At 41.9% G+C, this 18,761-nt stretch overlaps 2 protein-coding genes across 6 annotated transcripts in view; both read left to right on the forward strand.

The window, feature by feature from the left end:
- Nucleotides 1-16,086, forward strand: part of LOC146572444 (ovochymase-2) — a 29,531-nt gene extending 13,445 nt beyond the window's left edge. Inside the window, exons 10-25 of the mRNA XM_085276609.1 lie at nucleotides 402-647; nucleotides 802-987; nucleotides 2,342-2,451; nucleotides 2,708-2,808; nucleotides 3,333-3,610; nucleotides 3,848-4,011; nucleotides 4,527-4,710; nucleotides 4,814-5,032; nucleotides 5,623-5,757; nucleotides 5,899-6,120; nucleotides 6,219-6,401; nucleotides 7,827-7,939; nucleotides 8,022-8,116; nucleotides 8,516-8,805; nucleotides 14,884-15,044; nucleotides 15,599-16,086. Of these exons, the coding sequence (XP_085132735.1) occupies nucleotides 402-647; nucleotides 802-987; nucleotides 2,342-2,451; nucleotides 2,708-2,808; nucleotides 3,333-3,610; nucleotides 3,848-4,011; nucleotides 4,527-4,710; nucleotides 4,814-5,032; nucleotides 5,623-5,757; nucleotides 5,899-6,120; nucleotides 6,219-6,401; nucleotides 7,827-7,939; nucleotides 8,022-8,116; nucleotides 8,516-8,805; nucleotides 14,884-15,044; nucleotides 15,599-15,808 (2,897 nt within the window). The 3' untranslated portion in view covers nucleotides 15,809-16,086. The remainder of the gene's footprint in view (nucleotides 1-401; nucleotides 648-801; nucleotides 988-2,341; nucleotides 2,452-2,707; nucleotides 2,809-3,332; nucleotides 3,611-3,847; nucleotides 4,012-4,526; nucleotides 4,711-4,813; nucleotides 5,033-5,622; nucleotides 5,758-5,898; nucleotides 6,121-6,218; nucleotides 6,402-7,826; nucleotides 7,940-8,021; nucleotides 8,117-8,515; nucleotides 8,806-14,883; nucleotides 15,045-15,598) is intronic.
- A 538-nt stretch (nucleotides 16,087-16,624) lies between these two features.
- fam13a (family with sequence similarity 13 member A) overlaps nucleotides 16,625-18,761 on the forward strand; it is a 49,529-nt gene continuing 47,392 nt past the window's right edge. For 3 of the 5 annotated variants that reach the window (XM_085276610.1, XM_085276614.1, XM_085276611.1), the window contains exon 1: nucleotides 16,625-16,946. In XM_085276610.1, coding sequence (XP_085132736.1) covers nucleotides 16,920-16,946 — 27 coding nt within the window. In that variant the 5' untranslated portion in view covers nucleotides 16,625-16,919. The remainder of the gene's footprint in view (nucleotides 16,947-18,761) is intronic. The other 2 variants (XM_085276613.1, XM_085276615.1) reach the window with 2 other exon arrangements.

Below are 18,761 nucleotides of genomic sequence, written 5' to 3' on the forward strand. Positions count from 1 at the left end.
AAGAAAAAGTTAAAGCACCAATCACACAGTGTAAAAATATAACGCTAAAACTCCTGCTGTCTACTTGAATAAAACACATAAAGGTTATCAGCAGGCTTCGGTGCTGTGTCAAAAATGAGTTTGGTAAATATACTGAATTATTAATATGTTTTAATGGATGTTTTAGCCATCATCATGTAAGCTGTGCAGTGAAGGTGAATGTTTTAAACTGTCCATCATATTAAATTGTTTATGAAAAATGAAAAAATGAAAAGTTTAAAATAAATTCAAAATAATCAAAGAAGTTAAAAATGCTTCAAAGTTATACTTAATGCAACGGAGTAAATAGCCAGTTACATTCAATACTATGCTTCATAGTAGGCTCTCGTGCAGTTTTCTATCATTTCCCCTGTCTGTTTCAGAAATCCTGGGTTGTGGCTTTTCTTCAAAGGAGGAAACCGGAGTTATCAAGTCCCAGGACTGGCCCATGAATTACAAGGCCAACACCGAGTGCATGTGGAACATCAAGGTGCCTTCGGGGAAAAAAATCACGCTGACATTCACCCATTTTGACCTCGAAGCAAAAGATGCCCTAACGTCCACATGCTATGATAACATAATGGTCTATGACATCAATGGTCTGACTTCTGCACTGATTCAAAGCTATGGTAAGCAGGTTTTTACAGCTGCCAATGTCTGTTCCCCAAATAATTTGTACCTGCAGAGCGAAAGTAACTGAAAGTCCTGCTTTGGTTAATTGAAGAAGCTTTTTTGTGTCACTTTGGAACTGTGGACAAACTTTTTTGTCATCAATCCTTTCAGGTCAGTTTTGTGGAACTACGCTGCCTGATCCCATCCAGACAAACGGCAACAGGCTGCTGATTCGTTTCCATACAGACTTGCTTACTGAAGCTAAAGGTTTCAGGGCCTATTGGACAACAAACCCCAGCCTGCCTGCTCCAACTGAGCCACCTGTTCAGCCCAATCCCTGGGACAACATCATCATAGGTGGAGTATCTGCTCCAGCCCCACACAGTTTATTACAAGCACCTAGACTGCATAGGTGAAGCTGCATCGATCCACACTTTTCTACGAAAATAAATCAACTGATCTGTGTTGAACTCATAAACAATATGTTTATTCCCATCAGTTATACAAGGCCTGTTGTGGTGCACTGTTTTAGATTTCCAGTTCGCTAGGTTCAGGTTCACATTTGTTCCCTGTAGCATTAGACAGCTCAAAGGTCTTTCAATAGAATACAGTGTCGACTGTGTGCGCAAAGAAGCATTTCTTTGCTAATAAATTAGCAATGACAACCTTAAAAGGCAGTAATATATCAGATGTCACGTTGTCAGCGTGTCACACTGAATCCGAGTGGCAAAACAATAAATTAGTGCGCTGCATTTAACATCGCTGTTAAACACTGCTGCAAGTACTGAAACAGTCAGGCAGCATTTGCCATAATTAGGGACAGTGGAGCTCTGCACGGATTGAAATAAAGGACCTGCAATTTGTCACAGCACGGCTTCAATACCTGCAGCTATTTTATAAAATCGATCACTCTGTTTAGTATTTCTTAATCTTAACTAACACACTTTCAGCTGGGCAGTAGTTCCCACTAGCCAATTAAACTGACCCCCAGATAAGAGTTTAGCACAGCTGTTGCACAGACACATTTCACACATTCATCTGATTCATGATTTCTGCTTACTCTTTCTTCACACCCTCTTTACTGTCTCCCAGATGTGCAGTACAGCAAGGTGATTTGATGTGCCGACTTTTCCTACTAACTTGCCGGTTGTCACCTGATTTCCATTCTCAAATTGCCAATGAGCCCCAGGTGGCGCAGGGCCCTGCCAAACCGATAGCTGAAAATAGTTTTATAGATGGGCTCCACTGCCTAGGAGATTTTACTCATTCAGGCTCATGCAGGGTCGCCCTGTGAATAGAATGACGCAAGTAAAATGAGTACAAAGGAAGAAAATGTGTGATAAGAGTGACTGGGACAGTTTAGTGGGAAGTCTGTAGATTAATAAATTTATATCTTCACGCATGTCCATGTTGTGACATCAATTAGCTGAATTTTGCCGCAGGAGCATCGTATTATTTTTGAATGAAGATAAAGACATTGCAGTATGTGTGCATATTACTAAAAGCCAGAATCATTAGGACACACCACACAGTTTAAACCTGATACAACTGGAAAATTATTTAAAAAAAAACACAAGTCTGTTAGCTGCTGATACGTGTCGTCTATTCAGGCTTTATTTACACAGGCACAGATTTGTTTGTGTAGCCTGTACAGTGCACAAACAAATCATTTCTCGAGAGACTCTGTACATGTGGGTGTTTGCCTTTCCAGACTGGCCAAGCACATGTGGGAAACCAGCCATTCCTCCTGCTGTTGTGTCACGTATTGTGAATGGAGAGCCAGCCACACCGCACTCCTGGCCCTGGCAAGTGTCCATGCAGGTGAGAATCTCCATGTGCCAATGAGGAAAATTCACAGAAAGATGAAAACAAACGGCATCGAAAAGCCTCACGAGTACATAACCTGTGCAGTTACAGTTTCCTCACAATATGATATCAGTGTCCTTTTCTGTATCCTATATTAATTTTCTGATTGACTGTACAGATCTGAACCCAATGCTGTTCATCACATTTAATCATCATCATCATCATCATCATCATCATCATCCTGTTTAGTGAGTTTCTTTGCTTGTTTCAGGTCTGGCCGACCAGTCAGCCAGAACCCACATTCTCCCATACCTGCGGTGGTACTCTTATTCATAAGAACTGGGTACTTACAGCAGCCCACTGCTTTATAAGGTACATGTTCAGTTCCCTCATCAATAAATACATGTACTATTTCTAGTAATGTGTTCCAAAAAAAGTTTTTCAAGTCAGTTACAAAGAAATGACATTTAAGTCTGGCTTTTATTGGCTTTTATTTCTGCAAAAGTTTTCCTAAACTTCTTAGAAGCCCATTTGTGTAATCTCAGGAGGCAGTTATCTCTGTGTGTGTGTGTGTGTGTGTGTGTGTGTGTGTGTGTGTGTGTGTGTGTGTGTGTGTGTGTGTGTGCACTGTTACCTCGGGCTTATTACAGTGTGGGAACAATGCCTTGTTAGAAATGCCTCAACGCTTTGGCTAATAGGCTACAGTGTTCTTTAGAAATAGAGGCGCTGGTGCACCATGGAGCCTTTCGAGTATACATATATATGATAGATACATTTTTGTGGAACTAGAAATCCCACAATCCAAACAGATACAGCTTTATGTCACACAGTGCACTGACAGTGACAGGTACAGTGTAAAGCATTAGCATTAGTTCATCTGCTCATTTCCCACCTAGATACGCTGATGAGCTGGAGCGTTGGCGCATGTGCCTCGGCAAACACAACTTGACCTACACGGAGCCGAGTGAGCGATGCTTCAACATATCTGGTATCTATCGCCACGAGGGCTTCAAGTACCCCACAGTGCCCTCGGTGGAGTTTGACATTGCCTTGGTCAGACTGGATGGAGAGGTGACACCCACTGATGAGATATCATTTGCTTGCCTTCCATCTGAAGAGGAAGCCCTACCTGAGGGAAAGAAGTGCTACGCCACCGGCTGGGGAGATGAAACTGGTGCTGTTTTTGTCTTGTCATGTTCATTAGCAGCCTCTGATAAAATAATTGTAGCCTGATGTTTCAGAGCTGTGTTAAAGTGATATTTATTTACAAAGAACTAGAACTGCATCACCTCAGAATTGTATATTTAGCATGCCCTCTGCTGGATTTAATGTGTAAATGCCTCTTTTTTAATGTTCCTGCGTCAATCTCGAGGCTTCTGTAACAACTGAAATGACTCTGTGTGTTTATCAGGTAATTCAATTAACCCTAAAGCTGCAGAAGCGCTCAACCAGGTCGCCTTGCCTGTGGTGCCTTATGACACCTGTAACAGGATGGATTACTGGTGGTTCCAGGTCAAGACCTCCATGATCTGCTGTGGTTATACACTGCCTGATGAGCTCAAGTCTGTTTGTCAGGTAAAAGAAGAACTATAAGAGGAGCTATATTGCGGCCATAAATTGAGGTTTATCTTAACAGTAAACTGGTCTGGTCGGATAACGCTTAATTTCTGTACAAGAAGGGCTAAAGACTCCATCTGTTGGGCAGGCTGATGTCTTTTGGTCAGCATTGCTGGTGAGATGGTAGCACAGAGAGAAACTGGAAACTACTTAATGGACTGGGGAAGAGGGCCAGCTCTTTCCAGTTCAGTCCCCTAGACTCCATAGATGAGGTGGGTGAGAGGAGGATGATAGCCAAGCTAATGTCCATTACAGACAACACCTCTCACCTCTCAACATCCTCTCACTCAGGATAAATAACTTTGGATTTAACTACTCTTGGTAGTGTGGCTTTGATTTCACTTTCCCTTTCGACTCTTGTCAGGTTCTAACAGGTGAATTTCCCCAGTGTGGGACTAAATAAAGTTATCTTATCTAATCTTTTAAAAGAACAACAAAACCACTTTAGTGTTTTAATGTTCTGCTCTTGACAGGGGGATTCAGGGGGACCCCTGGTTTGCCAGGATAAAATTGGCGATCCATGGGAAGTTCATGGCATAACTAGCTTTGGCCCTATTGGATGCATTATGGATAAGAAGCCTTCTGTGTTCACCCGCTCTTCTGCCTACATCCCGTGGATAACAAATGTCATCCGCCGACACCTCTACAATGAGCACAGTATGAATCCAGCTCTTTAAACATACTTCGTTTCCCCACTGTGACAATATGTGACAAAGTCAAAGTGTAACGCCAGTTTTCTCTCTCTGTCTTCTCTATGTAGCATCAGGCTGTGGGGGACCAAAGGACCTGACTGGTACTGGTGGCACTCTGTCCTCTATGGGTTACCCTGGCACCTACAGCAACACAGCCCAGTGCCAGTGGAACATTCAAGTGCCTGAAGGCAAATTGGTTCACCTCCATTTCCACAATTTCTCTCTGGAGGAGAGTGATTTGTGCCTAAATGACAAAGTCAGACTCTCAGACAAAACAGGAAGTCTGGGTATGTGAGGATCTGCCTTCTTTCCATGTTAGACACCAGCGCAGACATTTCAGCACAGTCAGTGCAGCCTCTTGTTGTTGTGACAGTGATGTAACCAATCATTATAATGTCTAAAGTTTGATCATTTGTGATGTCAGGATAAAACCTAAAATTTGTCAGGCTAAAAAAAATTGAACATCTGCATAGCATGCATGGCAACCAGAAGCCCAAAGTAGACAAATAAATCTCTACCCAAGTAAAAATACCTACAGACCGGTAACAAATAAAAGAAAAACCTTTGACCCCCACAAGGAGCTTTCACTTCCAGAATGGCACTCAGTTATATAACCACCATGTGCTAAAGAACCATGGCATTAAACAGACTGGTACAAGCACCTTATTGAGATAGAATATATACTCAAATAACCCTTTTTTACTGTGTAGTAAAGTGCCATTAATCAGTTTGCCAGGCATAGCACTGAACAGATAGTGGTGTCACATGTGATCAGCCCTAAATGTCTCAAACACATATCTGCAGTTTTTGGGGGGAATTTTTATTATGAAATGAACTCCTAGGACAGAGCTTCTAACACATTTTCATATTACCTCAGGTACCCACTGCAGTCACGTGCCTCCTGCAGACATGGTCAGTGATGGGAATACGCTTCACATCAGTTTCTCCTCCAACGACAAAGTGGTTGACTCAGGCTTCACTGCCACCTGGAGGGCAGTGGACGCTACAGAAGGTAAGATAACATAAGACTGCGAGGGAAAATTAAAAAATGTAAAGCTTTAAATATCTAATTTTCATAATATTTTTAAATCTTCTCCTTTCCTCTTTTCAAACTCTATTCCCTTCCCTCCTGTTTCTTCTTGTTGTACTTCAGTTCCATGTGGAGGGACTTTCAGCAGTGATCAGGGTGAAATTACTTCTCCTAACTGGCCTAATGACTACCAAGCCCAGACTGTCTGCACGTGGCGCATCAACGTTCCTTCATCAAGAAGTATTCATGTAGCCTTCACTCACTTTGAGCTGCAAGCTGTAAACCTGTTAGGAAATTGTGTGGACTATGTGGAGGTCATCAATGGTGAAACGATGGCATCACTCGGTGGGTCTCCGAACTTTAAATACCGTCCACAATTTATGTCTCAGGTCACATAACACACAATGGTGGAAAACTGTAATTTATTCTCCTCTATTCTGCAGGTCGATTCTGCGGATTTGCCCCTCCACCCCTCATCAACATCCCTAGTAACACAGTCGTCATCCGCTTCCTTAGTAATGGAGCCAGCCAAGAGAAGGGTTTCCGTGGTTACTGGACTACTGACACCAGTATCTTCCCAACTCTACCACCTCTCCCTAGTAATCCATGGGACAACATCACCATCAGTGAGTGTAGACATACACTGTAAAAAACTGCTATAAAGATACTTTAAAGGTACAGTCAGCCATAGTTTTTTAGGTTATTTAATAAAAAAAAAAATACTTTACTCATAGATTTACATTTATTAGTGTGTAATTGCATTTTGCAACAATTAATGCATGGTCATAAATTCTGAAATTATCATTAAAAATACATCGAGTGTTAATTGGTTTGTGGAAGCTACCATGTTGCCCGCCATCTTGAATATAAGGGCTGAGACAGATCGTCATTAAAGCTAATGAGGTATATGTATAGGGTTAGATACTAGCCACATAGTAATACACCACAGTCAGAGAAGAAAGGAACTTGTAGCCCTTTATGTGAAATGGAGGCAAATTTTATTTATATCTTAAGATATGAAGGATCCGAGAATTTATATATATATATAAATATATAAATATATATACATATATATAGTCCAAGAAATATAAGATCCACTTCAAAGAAAGTTTTACCAACAGTATGTAGCATTAGCTAACAAGGGCTAACAGCAGCTAAGCTAAGCTGTTTTTGGCTTTGTTAGTAGCTAACAAAGACAAACAGCAGTGCTTACTGACAGAAAAGTTCTTCAGTATCGCTGTCATTAACAGAATTGAGTTTCACTTTCTTATTTATTTATATCAGACTCTTTTCACAAAGTTTGACAGCCTCATCCAGCGTAAACAAATATGGATTGAATGGCAGCCACTGTAGCTAGGATTATGCACTTGAATTGAGAGTTAACTGCAACCTGAGTTTTTGCAAACTGTAATGTTACATTTGTGATGTTCTTTGCAAATACAGGTAAATTCTGTAAATACTGATACAAATAACAATCTGAACCCACTGAAAATTTCTTCCTAATTTATTTGTGTATTTGATGCAAATATAAATGAACACAAATGTTTCAATCACTAATTTACAAGTTGTAATTTCAGTTTACAGACTAAACATTGTGGTGTTAAGGTTTAGACCTGCAAGGTTTGGCATCACTGAATGAGACTCCTGCCGCTGTCAATCACATCTGCCTAGTTCACCTTCAGAGTGGTTGTTGGTCCAATGTTGAAAACAGCAGCAGTTTTATGCCTGTCTGGCACAAGGAGTAGGAGAATTGTGACACAGCTGATATCCTTTCATAGTTCACCAAAATACAGAGACTGACACAAACCTCTGGGTGTTGGGGTATGCAGTTATATTTCACAGGTAAAAACAGTATAATGGTAACCAAGCTGACAGTATTACACTGTAATGCTTAAATTTACTGTATCTATCTTTTACTGTAAGAAAAACTGATGTTGTAGTTTAAAGAAGCTATGCTACTGGGTTTTTTTCTCATTTATTCTTTACTTAAAATATATTTACTGTATGACTGGTATAGATGTTATAATAAATGGTGCACTTTCTTTTCCCAGTCTGGCCAGAAAATTGTGGAAACCCAGAGGTGAAACCTAGCACAGCCACTGTGAGAGTTGTAAATGGTGTAGAAGCGATCCCCCACTCCTGGCCCTGGCAAGTCTCTATGCAGGTACTGTCAGCTCCTGTTCTGCATGACAGTCAGTGACAGAGCAGATCTTTTCTTCTATAAATATTCATGTCTCTCTTTTTAGGCTTCACCGTTCTCTCCTATACCTTATATGCATGGCTGTGGAGGCTCTTTGATTCATGAAGAATGGATCCTGACTGCTGCTCACTGTTTCATGTTGTAAGATATAACTACAAAACTATCTAAATTATAGGAATTTAAATAGCACAGTTTTTGAAAGTGATTATACCTGATAAATCTGAAGTTACAATTCATCAAATGAAAGTGTAAAGAAATGGGAGATATCACCTGAATCTGTATCTTCCCTCAGCTTTATAGCTCTCGTTATAATGAGTTTAACCCTTACATACAGTTATGTGTGCTTTGTTCATACAAAAGCTAAAGTTAGGAACTAGCTGGAGTAATCAGTGCGGATCAATGACTGTAGAAATCAGACGAAACTGTAGAGACCTTTTAGATTCAATCATTAGTAAAGTCAGCCAAAGCTAAAAGAGAAGCTGAAGAAAAAATAAAAACCTGTTCTGTCTCCTTCACATTTATCTTTCACTTGATTTCCAGCCCACTGAATGTACCCTCCTTCTGGCGCATGTGCCTGGGGAAGCACCACATGAACTCCTCCATGGACATTCCCTCAGCTGAGGAATGCTACAAGGTGGATACCATCATTCGCCACAAAGGATTTGTCTACGAGCAGGATCCCAATGACATCACCAACGACATAGCCCTGGTTCACTTGGCCAAACCTGTCAATATGACAAAAGAGATCAGCCCCATCTGCTTGCCGAAACCTGGGGTCGTGATGCCTGCTGGGACGGCGTGCTTTGTCACCGGCTGGGGAGACGAGAAGGGTAAAAACAGTCATGCATTTCCAACCTTCCTTCGGTCTGTACTTGTACTATAAAATTAGGAACATCCTGTCTCAGTGATGCTAAGAAACTAGTAGGGGTGCAACGATACACAAAATTCACAGTTCGGTTCGGTTCGATACTTTGGTGTCACGGTTCGATAGTTTTTCGATACAAAAAAAATGTTCATGCCTTTTTAATTTGTCATTTATTAAAATTATAAATATATATTTTAACTCAAAAGTACAGTTTTTAAATTTAATGTTGCTGAAACAAAAATAATTAAAAAAATAAATATATCTCAGGGCTCTCAAAATTTCAAAATCCCTGGTAGCCCTTCGGGCAGGGACTCTTCAGTTTTTGGTAGCCAAAAATAAATGTAAGTAGCCCGAATAAAAAAGAGAGCAATTTTTTTGATTGATGTTTTGTTTCCTGTTTTGTTTCCTTTACAATATTATACATTAAAGTATAATATTGTAAAGGAAACAAAACATTAATCAAAAAATTGTTGAAAAACAAATTACAACATTGTATAAAAATTACAATCAACTCAAATACTTGGTTCTAATTGAACAGAAATTTCTATGAACTTGTAAGAACTGTGTAGGACATGAATCAGTCTGTGTCAGATCCTGAATTTGAAATTTCCGCTGAAGTCACGGGTAAGAGACAGTGGAACCAAGATCTAGGCCATTTGCTTTTTGAAGTTTGCAAAGACTGCTAAATTTTGCCAGTGGTAGTTCACTCTTTGCAACATAGTACGCTGTTCTAAACAGATTTTTCAGGTTTATTTTTAGTATGTTATTTGCAATTGGTGTTTGTTCTGGGAAAGATATTGCAGACTGAGCAATAATGCATTTCTTGCATTTCTCATGGGTTCTAATGGGGGCCTTTCTTAAAATGACTGGTCCCAGTAACAAAGGCGCTTGTCGACTCAGAAATCGAGAGAAAACCAACAACACACCCGGCAGAACATTATGTTATTTACACGGGTGCACATAAGTGGTCCGCATGTGCGCATTCGCTGTCAAAATAAAAGACTCGCACCAGATAAGAAGTTGCAACGCGCGTTTGCGTATCTGATTGAGGAATCACTCATCTTTGGAAAAGAGAGTTTATTACAGAGAAATGGCTCTTTCCAAAATAAAAGCTATACTATACGCTTCTTCTGGGCTATATTCTCAGCAGCATATTGTAGTGGGTCAGGGCTGTTCGGGGTTCTGTTTGTACAGTTATGTTTTGTTTATGTTGCCATAGTGACGGGTGACGCCCTCTCGCTGCGACGGTGTGTCCTTCCGGGGTCAGAGGGCGCCCTGTGTGTTGTTGTTGTTGTTGTTGCTGTGCGGTTGCCGCGCTGAGCAGTTAGCTAGCGGCAGTGTTCTTCTGCAGATGTCAATAAACGGCTGTGCTCCCTGGCTAGCTCACGGGAAGCAAGACCAAACGACACCTCCGTCTCCTCGTTGTCTGAGCTCGCCACATTGGTGTCAGAAGTGGGATGATGGTGGCACCCCATGTTCTGACCCGAGTGACTTGGTGCGCCAAAAGAAGGCACCTGGACATTTGCAAAGTGAAAGCAAAAAACAAGCGCAAATTCAAACGCGATTTCAATATGTCACATATTGACAGTGGCTCACCGATGCCAATGACATAATTACCCAGCTACATTTCCGAAAGAATGCAAAAGCATTGACATATATTTTTTCCTTCCTATGATAGCCCGACGGGCAGGGCTGAGATAGATTTTGGTAGCCCGACTGGAAAAATCGCTAGCCCCGGGACGTCGGGCTAGCGATTTTGCGAGCCCTGTGTTACAGGTATGGCCCTTTAAGGATGAAGCCTGATGGGAAATGTATTCGGGATGTGTGTAGCGGGACTGCCTGGTGTATGTGTGAAGAGAGAGAGCGGAGAAGGGGAAAAAGTAACGGTTAGCTACAGAAGAGACGAAAAGAAAATAAATAAAAGGAATATAATAACTCCCTCGACAGCCAGAGTTGTGTCGGCGATGCTCGCTGTGAGTAAACTGTTTCAGCCACTGTACGCGGTGTTCGTGCCTTAGAGAAGAAATAAAGTTCGGTGAAGCAGTTTCCTATGCCTCCTTCTATCTTTTTGCTAGCGGAGTTGACCTGTATAGTAAGCTGTTGCCGGCTACGAGTCAGTTACGGAACCTTCAAGTAACTGCCAGAGGTTTCCTTACTACGGTTCGGGGCCGCGGATCTGGCGCGGTAACACCTGTATCTGATTGAGGAAACACTCATCTTTGGAAAAGAGAGTTTATTACAGAGAAATGGCTCTTTCCAAAATAAAAGCTATACTATACGCTTCTTCTGGGCTATATTCTCAGCAGCATATTGTAGCGGGTCAGGGCTGTTCGGGGTTCTGTTTGTACAGTTATGTTTTGTTTATGTTGCCATAGTGACGGGTGACGCCCTCTCGCTGCGACGGTGTGTCCTTCCGGGGTCAGAGGGCGCCCTGTGTGTTGTTGTTGTTGTTGTTGCTGTTGCTGTGCGGTTGCCGCGCTGAGCAGTTAGCTAGCTGCAGTGTTCTTCTGCAGATGTCAATAAACGGCTGTGCTCCCTGGCTAGCTCACGGGAAGCAAGACCAAACGATACCTCCGTCTCCTCCTTGTCTGAGCTCGCCACAATATTAAACATATCAAGTCCCCATAAGGAGAATCATGTTAGCAACAGCAGCTGTTAAAAGAGAGGAACAGCGCCTTCAGGTCCGGAAGCAGGGAGAGCTACAGCAGGGCTAGAGCCAACCTGAAAAAAGGCATTATGAAGGCCAAGGCGGACTATAGGAAGAAGATCGAGAACCACCTGGAGAGTAAGAACAGCCGGCTGGTGTGGCAGGGTGTCCAGCAGCTGACAAACTACAAGTCCAAATCAGGTATGGCTGAAGGTGACATAGCATTGGCAGAGGAGCTGAACATCTTCTTCACACGCTTTGAGGTCACTGCACCCTATGCCTCAGAGGAACAGCTACACCATACAGCCCACAGCAGCAGTACCATCATCATTCTGGAGGAGCATGAAGTGAGGCGCACCCTGCGGGCTGTTAACCCGAGGAAGGCAGCCGGCCCAGATGGTGTACCAGGACGTGTGCTGAGAGACTGCGCAGACCAGCTTGCCTATATTTTCACCAGGATTTTTAACCAATCCCTTGAACAGTCAAACGTCCCACCCTGCCTCAAGACCTCCACCATAATACCCTTGCCCAAGAAACCTCATATCTCTAGCCTAAATGACTATAGACCAGTGGCGCTAACCCCGGTAGTGATGAAGTGCTTTGAGAAACTGGTGCGTTACCACATCACAGCAGCCCTACCCAGCAGCCTTGACCCACACCAGTTTGCCTACAGAGCAAACCGATCGACAGAGGACGCCATAGCAACAGCACTCAATGTAGCATTAACACATCTGGAGAGGCAAGGAAGCTATGTGCGTATGCTCTTTGTGGATTATAGCTCGGCATTTAATACCATTCTTCCATACAAACTGGACGCCAAGCTAAAAGACCTAGGGCTTCCTCACAGCACCTGTAAGTGGATCAATAGCTTCCTCACCGACCGCAGACAGAGAGTGAGAGTGGGACGTTACACATCTCCAGCCCTAAATCTAAGCACTGGGTCGCCACAGGGCTGCGTGCTTAGTCCACTGCTCTACTCGCTTTATACACACGACTGCACCCCCGCCCACCAGAGCAACACCATTGTAAAGTTCGCAGATGACACTACTGTGGTGGGGCTCATATCTGGGGGAGATGAGTCTGCCTACAGAGATGAGGTGGAGCGGCTGTCTTCATGGTGCAAGGATAACAACCTTCTCCTAAACACGAAAAAGACCAAAGAACTCATAATTGACTACAGAAGACACAAGACAGAAATCCAACCACTAATCATCAGCGACGACTATGTGGAGAGGGTGGCAGACTTCCGCTTCTTGGGAGTCAGCATAGAGGGAAACCTATCCTGGAGTGTGAATACCTCTGAGCTACTGAAAAAGACACAACAGAGACTGTACTTTCTGAGAGTGCTTAGGAAGAACAACATCACACAGAGACTGCTGGTGTCTTTCTACAGAGCCTCCATCGAAAGCATACTAACGTACTGCATAGGCATATGGTACGCTAGCTGCACAGTGGCTCAGAGGAAAGCACTCCAGGGAGTAATCAACGCTGCCCAAAGGACAATCGGCTGCCCTCTCCTCAAACTGAAAGACCTACACAGTTCCCGCTGCCTCAAAAGAGCCCATAACATCATAAAGGACACCTCACACCCTGGACACTCCATGTTCGAACTGCTGCCTTCAGGTAAACGGTATAGAACAACATACACAAGGACTAACAGACTCAAACACAGTTTCTACCCAATTGCAATATCATGTCTCAATGCTACTAAAAGTAGATGACTTTCATTGCCCCTGTTGTCATTTGTGCCCTTGATGTTGGAATGCTTTCAGACATGTTTTGTTGGATGCGCTAACAAATTGACTGAGTGATTGATTGTTTGAGTGATATATCAACTAGGTCGTATGTTGAGTGTCTGTATGGGGCCTTAGGCCTGGATTGCTTGGGTGTATTTACTGTATGAGAACACTGTATTTTATATGTATTTCTATCTTTTATATCATATCTATTATAGTTTATAAGTATTTATCTTTCGTGATGTTGCACTGACCGGAGACATCTTTCAATTTCATTGTACTTGTGACAATGACAATAAAGAATATTCTATTCTATTCTATTCTATGTGCTAACGGCTGTCTAAATGACTCGGGTAAAGTTTGTAGCATGCATGCTTGTTGTTTTTGTCTGCTTCCACTTGTCTTTGCACTAGGATGATGTCGGCGTAAATGTGCAGTCATATTCGTTGTGTTCTCGTTGAAATGACGTTAACGCCACAACACGGCAAATCTCCGTTAACGAGCTACCCCTGCGTGGGGCTAGACGGCCAACACGTTAACGAGCTAACTGCGCTAACACACTAGTTCCCACCCATGTAATTGAGCATTGCGTGGCACATCCAACATACTGTTTTACTTTAGTCCATGACGCGCTTACCTTCAAGGTCATACGTCACATGAAAACCAAAATAATTCCAAACGCCAGATCTGAATGAGGGTGGGGGAGGTTCAATTTGCCATGTTGCAAGGAGAGCTTAACTTCTGTCTCGCTAGCTTGCCCTGCGCTCTTCCTTCTGACGATGCTGTCTGTGTTGAACGCTCAGTGGATCTGCGCTCGACAGTGCAGCCTAGGCGGAGTAGTCGAACGCAGATTCACTGAGCGCTCAACACAGACAGCATCGTCAGAAGGAAAATTGATAAAATAAATTACAAATGTTGTATTGTTCGATACATATGCGTACCGAACCGAAAGCACTGTATCGAACGGTTCAATATCGATACGAATATCGTTGCACCCCTAGAAACTAGTCATAAAAAACACAACAGAAAGAAAAGAAAGAAATAACAACTTTCAATTGTCCAATTACTTTTGAGCCTCTGAAAATACAGGGCAATTTATAAAAGTGGCTGTAGTTCATAAACAGTTAATGCAATACTTTTGTTAAACCCCTGGAATTAAAGCTGAACGTTTACAGTTCAATTACATCTTGAGTGTTTGATTTTAAATGCACTCTGATAGTCTAAAAAAGCCAATACTACACTAAATTGAGTCTCTGCCCAGAAACGTCAGGCTGGATCAGTGACCCTGAGCTATTCTTACTTATGCTGCTATAGGCTCAGGCTATTTAATTTCCAATCCCCACTATGTGATTAACTGTTGTCTACTTTCTTTTGTATTCATTTTTTATGATGTTTGTTGTTCCTAGTCTCTGTAGGATCCTGTTTCCTCATTCTATCTTCCTCATTGCTGCCTCCCTGAGCCTGGTTCAGCTGGAGGTCCCCTGTTGTTAAAACAAGGGGGTACACACATAAAAACCCCACTTTTTGGCATCCAGCAGTAGTGATGACTTTAGATTTAGTGATACAATATGTAAAACAAAATTATTAGTGTAAACATGTTTGTGTTATTTTCTGAAATTTCTATGATGTAAAGATTTTAATTTGTTCTTCTTATATTTAGGTAACCTGTTCCCTAAAGTGGCCGAGAAGCTTAATCAGGCAGCGCTGCCTGTTATCGACTTCGAAACCTGCAGTAAGCCTGCTTACTGGTGGGACACCCTCAGGCCCTCCATGATCTGTGCCGGCTACGAGTCCCCAGATGAGCTCAAGTCAGCCTGTCAGGTTTGACGACACATTTAGAAAAGAGTATTTGCTTGAATTAAGGATGCACTGACGTTTGGACAATATATCAATGCATCCATCATCTAAATGGACAGACTGAAAGTTGTTAGGAGACGATGAGACTGTTGTTCATTGTTTAAATTCCTTCCGAGTTATTTAAAAACATTACGTAAGTGTGCCCGCCTCTCTTCGTCTTTTATGCAGCTCCCTGAAAACGTTTTTGTTTGCGGTCATTCAGCCTTGATCTCAATGGCTGCTGCCCAGTTTGCAGGCGTAATTAGACAGAAGAACACAGAAACATTATTCGCCAGCATTAATGAGCAGCTGCTAGAAATGCAGCAATGTGAAAAATGGGACGTTTTACATTTTAGGAGCTTCATAAAGCACGATTCTGACATTTGCCTAATGAATACTTTGTCAGGCTGTTAATAAAGACTGACTTCTACAAATTCAAGGTCACAGAGACGATTTACAGCAGCTGCCAAAATCTAATGTTCTGCAGTGCATCATAAGTAGATCTTTGCTGATTTCTTTGTCCCGCTGTCTCCTGGTAGGGTGACTCCGGCGGTCCCCTCGCCTGCACAGCTGCCACTGCTGCTGGAGGAACAAATACAACCTGGGAGGTGCACGGCATCGTCAGCTTTGGAGCTCAGGGCTGCATCAGAGACAAGAAACCATCAGTGTTTACCCGCGTTTCCGCCTTCAGTGACTGGATCGACAGCAACATCAAGAAGTATATTTATGAAAGCAGAAAAGCTTTGTAAAGCTGACATCTTTAGGTAGAGATTATTCCATGTTTAGATTTATTTTTTTCTCTTTAAAACCCCCTGAATGTAACAAATGCTGACCAGCAGCACCAACCTACAAGGTTGCATTGCGCCCCGTAAAATAATTTAGTAAATAACATATTGCTTGTACGTTTCTATATATTAAACACTGCTGAACATTTTAAGCAAATTATATTTAAGCAAATATTTGTAAAATAATTTGTAAAATAATGAATAAATATATCATGTATAAATAAAAAATACATATCTATAAAGCTTGCAGTTACTGTTTCCTTTTACTTTATAGTGCTGTGTTCAAAATGAATATTTTAACTGTAATAAAAAGTGTAGTGTTAAAAAAAAATCAAGGTTAATAACAATTAATGGTCATTTTATATAACTTAATTTGCCAGCCACTGTCTTGTTGTGTTTTAATGTCTCTCTGACCAGCTGTTTATCTGTTATATTCAGTCCACAACCATACGTAAAAAAAAAAAAAAGAAGAAGGACATCAAAGAACAAAAAAATAAAAGGTTGGTTTAAATTTTAGATGCTGCAAATAATAGAATACAAAAATCACCATTGGTCTGATAAAACTACATGAGGCTCTGAAGCCGTTTCCTGTTTTTGCGTGCACTTTAATACAGCGTTGAGTAAAACATTACTTCATTGCTCTTCCAGTCACTGATTAGCTCTGTTCTCTGGTAGATGAATGTTGCAGCACATATTTAAAGTTTTGGGGGTTTAACCCCCTTGATCACATGACCAGGCCTCTGAGCCAATGAAAAAACTCGGCTCAGATTTCAGCCTAGGAGAAGGAGAGGAGGGGGGGAATGAAGAGGGAGGAAGAGAGAAAGAGACAAGCTCTAATCTGTGCTCATGGTCTGCCGGTAGTGACAGGACTTCCTCAGATTTTTTTTTTTCCCCCTGGTTGGATTATATGTGTTTTTTAGAGTATCTGAATGGCTCAGTGTGAGGCGCAAAAGATTCCCAGCCCTGGGAAAAGTCTAGTGTGTCCTGGAAAAGAGTGAGGAGCGGAGGAGGGGAGCCAGCTGTACTTTTTCTCCTCATCTTTCCCCGGAGTGCCGGCGTTTTTTTCTGTGGGAGAATGGGGGCAGGAGCTATGACCATCTGTGTGAGTAGAAACTACAAAGCTTGAGTTGACTTCCTAATCGACCTGTAATTAAGAGCTGAAGAACATATAACGGGACTGTTCTGCTCAGTGTCTGTCTACAAACTCATTTGTGATGGGGTGTGTTGTCTCTTTAAAATGTCCTGGAGGGACAAATATTCCTTTCCTAAAGTAAATCTTAACTTTCCCTTCCTCAGCTAACTTATTACCAAAAATCCATGACTCATAGGGCTGTAATGACCAATCTACTTGCTTGAAAGTACTTCCTCTTACTGTAGGGCAACAGTAAATTTATTCTAGCATCTTTAAAAAACAACAACTGTAAAAAACAAAAAAAAACAAAAAACAGAAACACTGTATGTTTTGTTTTCAGTCAACACCAGTAATTTTTTCCAAGCATGTTGATCACTTCCAGAAATGAAAATAAGAGTTGTCACCAGCACTGCACCGGGATATTCTATTTTATTTAATGTTTTTCTTCTTGCAGTAGTAACTGTGAGCTCTGCAGCTGTTGCTTCAGGGTTCCTGTGGTGCTTTTGCTGCCAGTTGCTTCAATGGCCACCCAGACAGGGAAGGAGGGAGGGACAAGGGAGGTGGGGAGTGGAGGAAAAGAAGGGCACATGCTTGGGCTTGCTATCCCCTTCATGAGCAAGTAGAAGACAAGACAGGGTTTGAAAAGTCATTTCGCATTGTGGGCCACATCTTAAATTAGCAGGATGAGTGTAAAGTCATTGTAAAGTAGTTTAACTGCACATTTAATCCCCTCAGTATAAGAAAATTAATTGCAGTTCCAACAGTACATCACATTTTTTTCCACATTTAAATTATTTATGTATTACTTCATTACATTGGTGTAGTATGAATGACTGTGAGGGAGTCTTTGTCAGCAGGACAGGCTATAAAATTTATGAAACTTAAGTTAAAAGTGCAAAATTTTTGACCTCCTTCACATTTTCTGAAGCCTTCCAGTGGGCCGGATTGGAGTCTGCTAGGCCGATTCTGGACCCAGACCTTAAGTTTGACACCCCTATGCTAGATGGGTTGTACCGACCGTTAGCAGTCTATTTACAGGACAATACTTCTAAAAGATTTCACTCACCCAAAGTGTCGAAACCAAAGGATTCCCACAGAAAATGTTTGAGACACTTCTGAAGCAAGGGGAAACAATTCCTTCCCCCAGGTCCTTGTCAATAAGTTTCCTTAATAAGTTTCCTTTTCACTGTCAGATGTTGAAGTGTGAAAATATCTTAAAAACAAAGGAGGGGACGAGCATCTTTGGCTGAATCCCAGCAACAATGGAGGCGATTGTGTTTGCATTCAAATTGCTGAGGGGAAACTTAACAAACAACCCCAAAACCTGCTATAAAACTTTTCATCTCAGTGTTTGCCTACTGTGTGAATTCAGAAGTAAGACTGCGATTCATTTCTATCTGCCATGATGATGATAGTAAAGGAAGATTTAGTGGGACATCTGCTCCGTTGGGCCCCTTACAGTCAGTCTCACAGTCAGACTTAGCTCAGACCAGCTTAACTCCTTAACACCTGCAGTAGTAGTAGCACAGGAGCCCAGACTGTAACTCTGAGAGGTCCAACTATGGCCACATAAACTCAATTATATACATAAACAATCATTTGTGCAAGCGGAAAATCTAAAGATTAATGAAGATAGTTTGTGTTTAGCGTGTCTGGCAACTATTAAGACGTGTACAGCCTTTATAAATGCTGATTTAAGTGATAATGTATGTTGTATTAACACAGTCGGAGCATCTGCCACGCTAAAGATTTTGTCTCCTTACCCATCTTAGCACCATCTGTGAG

Source organism: Mchenga conophoros, linkage group LG6, assembly GCF_057382185.1.
Source record: "Mchenga conophoros isolate Kocher_MC1m ecotype Shallow Benthic linkage group LG6, M_conophoros_male_GT1.1, whole genome shotgun sequence".
Taxonomy (NCBI): Eukaryota; Metazoa; Chordata; class Actinopteri; order Cichliformes; family Cichlidae; genus Mchenga; species Mchenga conophoros.